General features: G+C 41.6%; 1 protein-coding gene across 1 annotated transcript in view; it reads right to left on the bottom strand.

The window, feature by feature from the left end:
* Positions 1 to 1,590: 1,590 nt before the first annotated feature.
* acbd6 (acyl-CoA binding domain containing 6) overlaps positions 1,591 to 8,468 on the bottom strand; it is a 33,057-nt gene continuing 26,179 nt past the window's right edge. The window contains exons 7-8 of the mRNA XM_035653746.1: positions 5,789 to 5,819; positions 1,591 to 2,466 (exon numbers count right to left, since the gene is read on the bottom strand). Of these exons, the coding sequence (XP_035509639.1) occupies positions 2,312 to 2,466; positions 5,789 to 5,819 (186 nt within the window). The 3' untranslated portion in view covers positions 1,591 to 2,311. The remainder of the gene's footprint in view (positions 2,467 to 5,788; positions 5,820 to 8,468) is intronic.

Below are 8,468 nucleotides of genomic sequence, written 5' to 3'. Positions count from 1 at the left end.
TTTTTTATATTATTTTTTTTCAAGATAAAAACAAACAAGGTGTTCCCAAATTTTTACTTTAAAAAAATTGATGAATGGGCTGGAAATTTCCATTTTAGCTGCTTTCAGCAGTGGGTATGTATACGGCTTTCCAACTTTACTGCATGACTAAAACCTTGGGGCACTTTGAACAGAAAGACGGAGCCAATTGTTGATTGTTCATTAGGTAACCAACCTGTGCTTTTTTTTTTTGAATTATGTTCAAATGGTTCTGGTTGTGAAAAAAAAGGCAAAAAAAATCTACTGGTTTTCCTCTGTTTTTAACCCAACCTTTTTTGGGAAAATTCCGGTGAAACCAAAAAAACAAAAAAGCCCTCCTGATTAAAATGAATGTAATTAAACAAAACAAAACAATAGAAACGCTCACAAAAATTTTAAAAAAAAGACGGTCCCAGTTTGTGATTACCACCCACTGTATTTAAACTTCTGGTGAAAAAATTTGGTGAAAATAATTTTTTTACAGCTTTAATTTATCTTTCTTGAAAATTGTTTTTTCTGTATTTTGGGGCATTTTTTTTTTCCATTTTGGGGGACCACTATAAAAGGGGAACTTGTCTGGGTAAAAAAAAAAAAATGCTTCCAACTTGATTTCCTTCCCAAAGTACAGGAGAAGGTTAAAAAGTTATAAAAGACTTTGAACAAAAAATTGGAAAGCTTTTTCTTCAGGTTGAAAATACCAATACTTCAAACTTAGTACTAGTTTACTACTTGAATAAATTGTATTTTTTACTTTTCCACCTTTTGGAAAAATAAACAATAAAATTAATTCAAGAAACGGGTTAAACCAGTAATTGGCCTTGTGTGGTTGTGTGAGTGTGGGAGTAGGGAGGTTGCCAGTGTTCAAAAAAAGTTTGAAACTTCAGAGGAAATTTTTTGAAAGCCATTAAAATGGGAAAAAAAGCAAATAATAAGGCCTATGTCAGAAGGCCGCAGACCGAAAGCCGGGGAACGCCGGACTTTGCGGGTCACCCTACCTTCTTTACCTCAAAAAGCCAGAATAACGGCGGTTTAGTAAGCAACGGAAGGAGAACACACCCGGGGCCCCAAAAACAGGCTTTAGGGATTTACCACCGAACCAGGCCTAATGGCTGTTATGTGATGGAATTTCATTTTAAACAAATAAGATTGGTTCACTGTTTGGTCTCGTTTGTGGGGATTGTTAGCGCTTTCAGTGTCATGTTGAAATACTAAAAGGTTTCCTTCCACTCATTGTTTTTGGGCGTTTTTCCTCAAAAAATTTCATTCAGGGGTTGATGCAGAAAATTTGTCATTGGAGGCTTTTATGGGCTGGGAGTCAACCAAAAAGGTGGGAAGATTACATTGAGAAAAAAATACTTTCCCGGGCCTTCTCTTCTTAGGTTGATCTTGGTGAAGGTGGAGGAAACAGGGACAAAGTTTCCTGCATTAAATATATATATATATATATATATATATATATATATTTAATTTAAACACTGTATACTTGTAGTGTGTTTACACTATAAATGTTAAAGTCACTCACCGTCTTATGTTGACTATATGTTATCTAATGAACAGAGAACAAGTCAAAGGGAACAGATTTGTTGAAGACTTTAATGCAATAAATGACAAATGATTAAAGCATTCCTTGAACGTAACACAACTGAATCATGAATAAATGGTCAGAGAGAGCTGACCCAGACTAAAAGGCCTGGCTGGTTGTCAGACCTGGACAGTAGGAGTGGGTGATATGTATAAAATCTTACAGTATGTAATGTTATATCACAATAACAATATATATACTGTGATATGACTTGTCAGAAATTTTATACTGTTTATAGATAAAATATAATGGACGGGAATGTCTGCGTTTGGTTCCTCCAGTGGCTTAAATACCTGACAAATCCAGATACTCCATCACACTGATGCACATTCATTCCAGTATTGCCAATAAGCAGTCCTGCTCAGAGGAGATATTTAAGGTACAGCTGCCTCAGCAAAATCTCAACCAGTAGACAGAGCTCTATCATCTCACAGTAATCGTCATATCACCCAACCCTACTGGGCATATAAAGTCAATATTCAGTATTTAGATGAAAATGAATACATGTGGTGTGCTTCATTTCATGTGTCTTATCAAATGGAAGGGCTAGTGTTCGCACCCCATTGTTCCAAAGAGCTAAGTCAATGAAATCAAACTCATCTCAAGTATTTGTAAATAAAGTCAAATAAAACCTTTGCAATCTTGCTGAGGATGAACAGAGTGAGACAAGGACAGAGGCAGGGACCCAGTGGTGGTAGGTAGGGGGGAGATCTAGCCTTTTGGAGCGGTATACTGACGCAGAAGGGAGGAGATGGCGCTGGATTCAGTGACCTCCTCAGGGAGAGAGCCCTCCATGTCTTTGATGGACGGGTCGGCTCCGGCGTTCAGCAGGAGCTCCACGATGTCGGCGAACTCGCACGCTGATGCTACGACAAGGACAGAGAAAAAACAATGAAGGAGTTAGGAGGAGAAGAACACAGCAAAGAAGAGAAAAAAGGACGTAGAGGACAATCATTTAGACAAACTTTCTGCAAGGCATTTAGCTTTTTGCTAACCGTATGGACAACTACTGGATGGATTACCATGAAAATTTGTGCAGACATTCATCCACTTTCATTTCTAAAAGAGCGACCAATGGGTTAAAGTTTTCACTTATATAGTGGAATATCTTGATATCTACTGCGTTGATTAGCACAAAATTTATTGTGGGTGTTCGTGGTTTCCAGATGACTGTACTTTGACTTCGGTGATTCCCCGAGGTTCACATTTGTGGGTTTGACTGAAACAATTAATGGATGGATTGTCATGAATTTTGATACAGACATTATGTTCCTCTCTGGATGAATTATAATAACTTTAGTGATCCCTTGACCTTATATCTGGTGCCATCATCAGATACATTTATTAATGTGTCCAGTACTTCTTTTGATGACCAAATCCCTGCTAAACTAATGGCATTCCCATCAGCCTCAGCTGAACTTTATCCATAGTCCTAATTAGCAAATATTAGCTTAGTGCTAAACTAAAATGGTGAACATGGCCAACCAGCTGTGGATGAATACAGATTTATAGAAACTAATCATCAACATGATTACATTGTCATTGTAAGCATGTTGCCATTGTAGAGTTAGCATTTACAGCAAGTACAGTCTCAAAGAGCTGCTGGTATGGATGCTGGCTGCAGACCAGAGATACTTAACTTGTTTCACTTGGGAGGGACTTTTTTATTTGGAAAATTAAACAGTGGTTTAGAACCGGTATGAAGTAGCAAAATATAGGCAAATACATTTTTCTATTTTTCATTGATTTGTCAATGTCAAACTGTCAAACGTTTGTGATCCTCACTCATCTTTGCTAAGAGACAAATCCAGTTGCAGCAGCCCCGCACAGGTCAGGTGTACGTGAATCAAGTGTCACTACTTCTGGGCGCTGCACAGATTGCTGCAACTTCCCAAGTAACAGATGAGGGACATTATTGAACATACATACTAATTAAACCAAACATTTCCAGTGTGAATCAATTTATTGTCATGGGGCCACCCGGAAGCCTAGTTAAGAATCACTGCTGTGGACTCTTAGTCTCGATGCAACGATGAAGGTGCAATCAGGGTGTCGTTATACTGTCCATTTATTATTTATTCTTATCTGGACAAATGTCCAATACCTGGGAATTAGATGGATCACGACAGCTCATGTCGGACTATTATGATGGTGTGTACCAGGTTTGAGTAAATTTGCCTCCTTCCTTTCTTCAACGTACTGTAGTTTAATAAAGTATGTGCAGTACTGCAGTTAATGAAAAGCCCATCTGCAGGCCCGGCACTGACACTGGCCTGGACCCGTAGTTCTCTCAAACACTTCATTTCTGCCCCATTGGCAATTTGTGCCCCACTAAAAGGGTCTTCTCTCTCTTAGTATAAGGGGGAGGAAAGGGGGAGGCTTGCACTTTCTTAACCCAGTTAGCGGGTCCCTGCTTTCCCGATGCACCTCTCGCCCCTCTGGCACCTTGCCCCCCCCCACAACACAATACCGGCGCTGCCCGCCCCCACCATCTTCGATCCATACCTTTGTCTCTTGTTCAATATACATTTCATCTGTCGTGTCATCGCTCGCGATCCATATATATATATATATAAAGGAGCGGACTCTGTGCTGCGCCATGATCGCTGATAGTATACAGCAACACACGAGTGATTACACAAGAGAGACAAAATATTAACCCTCCCAGCCAGGGGTGGCTGGCGGGGCTGGCTAGCTGGCCAAAAAACAAAATGAGCACTCTACGTGAAAAAAAAAAACAAAGCCATGCGAGTGTGTGAAAGGGGCCTGAGTTGTGTCTATGAAGGTAGTGTGCGGTGTTTAGAGTGATCAACACTATAAGCAAGGCACTTATCTTTCAGGCCAAATCAGACGTAACCCAAGAGGCTTGGCGTTAATTGTGATGTCCGCCACAAGAAAAAAGACAAAATGCAGTCGCTCGCTCGTTGTTGAACTCTACGTAGTTTGTACTTTAGCCAGAGTATGTGATGACTAAAAGCTGTGCACGTGGGAGGGAACAATCACGCCTGGGCCTTAATATGATATGAGCGTGTAAAATGGCTAGCCGCTCAAGGGGCTATAGGAGGAGGAGAATTTATATGGTGAGGCAGTAAACCCTCAATTAAGCTCACCTGAAAATAAACGCAGCCACTGAGAGCCCTGTGCAAAGAGAGCGTGGGACATGAATTCTTCATTCTCTGCGGCCCGCGGCGCGCGGGGCGGAAAAGGAAAAAAAAGAACCTCCCGGGACGAAAAAAACGGGGCCGGACGACGGCCAAAGAAAAAGACGGCGCGCCGGCCGGAAAGCGAGGCCAGGACATTGTCTCTTGAGTTCATGGCGCTGCTATGTTAACCCAGATACCAATAACTTTTATGCCCCATCCTCGGAGGGGCTTCCTGTGGCTGTGTGTTTGTGTGCCGTGTGCAGGATCTCCGTGGGGTGACTGCAACAGTGCCCAAATCCAGAGCGCAACACACAACAAAAACGGCCAGCCAGGATGTCCGGCAGGCCACAGAGCACCAAGCACGAGGCGTCAGAGGCAGGGGAAGCCGGCGCCGCCTGGGCAGGGACCATGTGTCCGTTGGGCCATGAGAGGGTAGGGGAGTCTAAGAGACCACTGCTGTTTCACTCAGGGAGGCCTGGACAGATTATCACACCCCACGACACAGCAGCGACCCACACAAGCACAGCACACGCGACACACACACAACAACACACAAACACCCACACACGCCACAACAAAACCGAGACACCACCGGGCGGAAAAAAATCGCGCGCCCGGCCAGCGACAGGAACAAAACCAGACAAGCATCCACACATACATACCAAAGGACACACACACATATGCACCCACAGGATACCAAAGAGAGGAATGAGAGAAACTGGGAGAAAAACAACAGTGGAAAATAAAGATGAGGAATGGATGGGAGGGAGTGGGGCGAAGTGGAGGAAAAAATGACAAATTTGAGACAAATGTGGGCAAAGAGCAGGTGTGCTCCTGTATATAGAGAGAGTGCACGCAGACAACATAATGATGTCAGTGGACGACAAATGTGAAGAGTATTGCCCCAAAATGAGATATTCACCATTTGAAAAATAGACACTTACAAAAAGCTTTATCGCAGAGAAAGAATATAAATTGTGCTTTTTTTCAAAGGGATTATACAACATTTTGGGACCGTAGAGATTAATAAGAGAAGCCTTCTTACCATAATGTAGTGCTGTCTGTCCTTCGTTATCCTGTAAGACAAAAACAAGCATTTACATCAACAGACCTGTGACGAGGGGAGAATAAAATACCCTACAGAGTGCAAACTCAAAGAATAATATCAGGAATAACTAAATATATATTGCCAACATTTGGTGTAAGAGAAATTGCAAATTACTTTGCTCAAAGTTCTCAAGAGTCAACAGGAAAACTTTTCAGCTACTAGAATACCAATTACCTCCTATTTGTTGGCAGTGGACAAAGGGTGCCATGTTTTCATTGTACCAAAGGGGGATTATGAGAAGATGAGATATTGATTTGAGAAGCATGTGACCTGCAAATCAAATCTTTCAACTTGCAGGTGGCTTCCAGCTCTGATCAACCTGGACCAGAGAGCTACTGAAACTCAACATGCCTCCAGCAACACGTACCTAAACCCCAAGTTGAGAATTGGTGGGAGGACTTAGAGAGTCTTAAAGAATAAGGTTGGTCCCATGTACCAAAGGCTGAGTCCTTGCTGCAGTCTGACCTGTGGCCCCTTGCTGCATGTCGTCCTCCTCTATCTCCCCCCTTTCCTGTCAACCTCTAGCTGTCCTATCTGCTAAAGCCTAATAGGTTGGCATTATTCCATATTTTTCTTATTGTCAACAAATCCCACATAAAAATAACAATGCATCATGTTGTATTTGAGCAGTTTTGGCAGAACGTGAAGAACAGGACAACCTCAAAGTATCCTGTTTCTTGGGAGTGTTCATGCTTTATTAAAATAGACTAATTTGGCTACTTTTATTGTGTTACGCATGCAGCAGTTTGTCAACAAGTTAAAGCAGAAACGTTAAAACTTCATTTAAAATAACTGAATTGATTTTATTAGTATTAACATTGGACCCTATTCATTCTTACCTGCAATGTGCGTCATTGCAGCCATCTTTCCAGCTGTTTGTTCATACTTCTGTAGTTATTTACGCTAAGTGAGAGATACTCATAATTGACTCATCTGACTCATAATTACAACTCCAAGGCTGAATAATGCTGGTCTGAACAATATGACATGAGTGCAGCATTATTCCATCTTTTTGACTTCCTTATCCTGTACGTCAATTAGTTTCTACTGAATACTATATCAATTAAAGGGTCTCACAAATATAGTAAAAACACTTGTCTTAGTGTTTAGCAAACAAGTCAAACAGGAGGAAATAATGCATTTGTATATTTTTGGCTGTGGATTAATACATATTTATTCCTCTTGTGAGTATTTACGGCAGCAGGATGGTGTATCGAGGAATCAAGGAAATCTGTTATAATTATACAACACAAGGTTGTATAACAAAANNNNCGTAGTACATTATTTCCCCCCCCAGGATAGCAAAGTCATGACTTATAATAACATACTGTATAAAGTGTATGTCTGTGTAGCCTTATTTTTTTAAATGAATTAACTATATGCCATTTGACCCTGACACACAATAGCTGAGGGACAAGTTTTAGAAGGTGACCAGATAATCAGTGGTGGTCTGTCTGTCTTTTGAACAGTAAAAATGATACTTAGGGTCAAGGGGTCAATGGCAGAGATATAATTCTTGTTAGAACTGAGGATTGGGGACAAGGGAAATGGTATGTGTATGTGTGTGTGTGTGTGTGTGTGTGTGTGCGCGCAGGTATAATAAGACACAATATATGACAGGCATCATCAACAGGAGATTCAGCTCTTAATCACTGTTCCAGCCTGCCTTTGCCCCTCATAATGATGATAAATGGTCAAACTGTTACCTTCAGTCTCAGAACAAGAGCAGTCGTTGAGCCAAGAACAAAGGTTTCAAACTCTCAGAGACAGATTAAAAAGCCAGCAGGCACAGTGACATTTCCTTCTATGTCGAAAAATGTCACTGCAGTGGAAATACTTCCAAATTACTCAAACTGTTATGGCTAAAATTATTCATTAGTCTTTTCACCTTTGTCCTTCTAACAGCAGATCTTCTCATGCACCTTCCTGTTTTGGTTACTTTCATGTCCTTCCTCCTCTACTTCTTCTGACCTCTCTTTCCTCCCTCATGTCTTTTCTTTCATTACCTCACCTACCATCACCTCTCTCTTTCCTCTTCTCTCTCTCCTTTCATTACCCCATCCACCTCTCTCTCTCTTTTCCTTTCACTCTCCTCTTCAATCTTAATCCTGTTCAATCCCACCTTTCCTTTTCCTTCTCCTTCTTCGTCCCTATCCTGTCTTCCCTCTCTAGCTGGGCCCGGTGCAGAGTGATCCTATTGTTGTGTTTCTCTCTCTCTTTCTCTCTTTCTCTCTCTCTCTCTCGCTCAGGGGCAGCACTTCAGGGACCTGCTGATTAGATTAGAGCTTTCTATTCCCTCTGGGTGGATCACAGAGCACAGATGCAAATCGCCACCAGCGTGGAAAGTGTGCCATAGTTAACCCAAGACAACAATGCTGTCTGTCTGCGAGTCAAATCGCAACCTGTGATGTTTTGTGGACATTGTGTCTGTCTCTCACAATGATGTTGATAAGAGAGAGAGAGAGGGAGAGAGAGAGAGAGAGAGAGAGAGAGAGAGGCAGAACTGTAACAATTGCGTGTAGGGTAAAATTTCATGTCAAAAGGGGATGCTCTGCCATATTTATAAAACCATGCAGGAATCTCTTGATATTATGGGTTAGCACACGCACGCACGCAC

This window comes from Morone saxatilis, unplaced genomic scaffold (assembly GCF_004916995.1).
Source record: "Morone saxatilis isolate NCDOM2014 unplaced genomic scaffold, NCSU_SB_2.0 Contig12, whole genome shotgun sequence".
NCBI lineage: Eukaryota > Metazoa > Chordata > Actinopteri > Moronidae > Morone > Morone saxatilis.
Note: the sequence above shows the minus strand (reverse complement) of the source record. Positions and strands in the feature narration are given on the sequence as shown.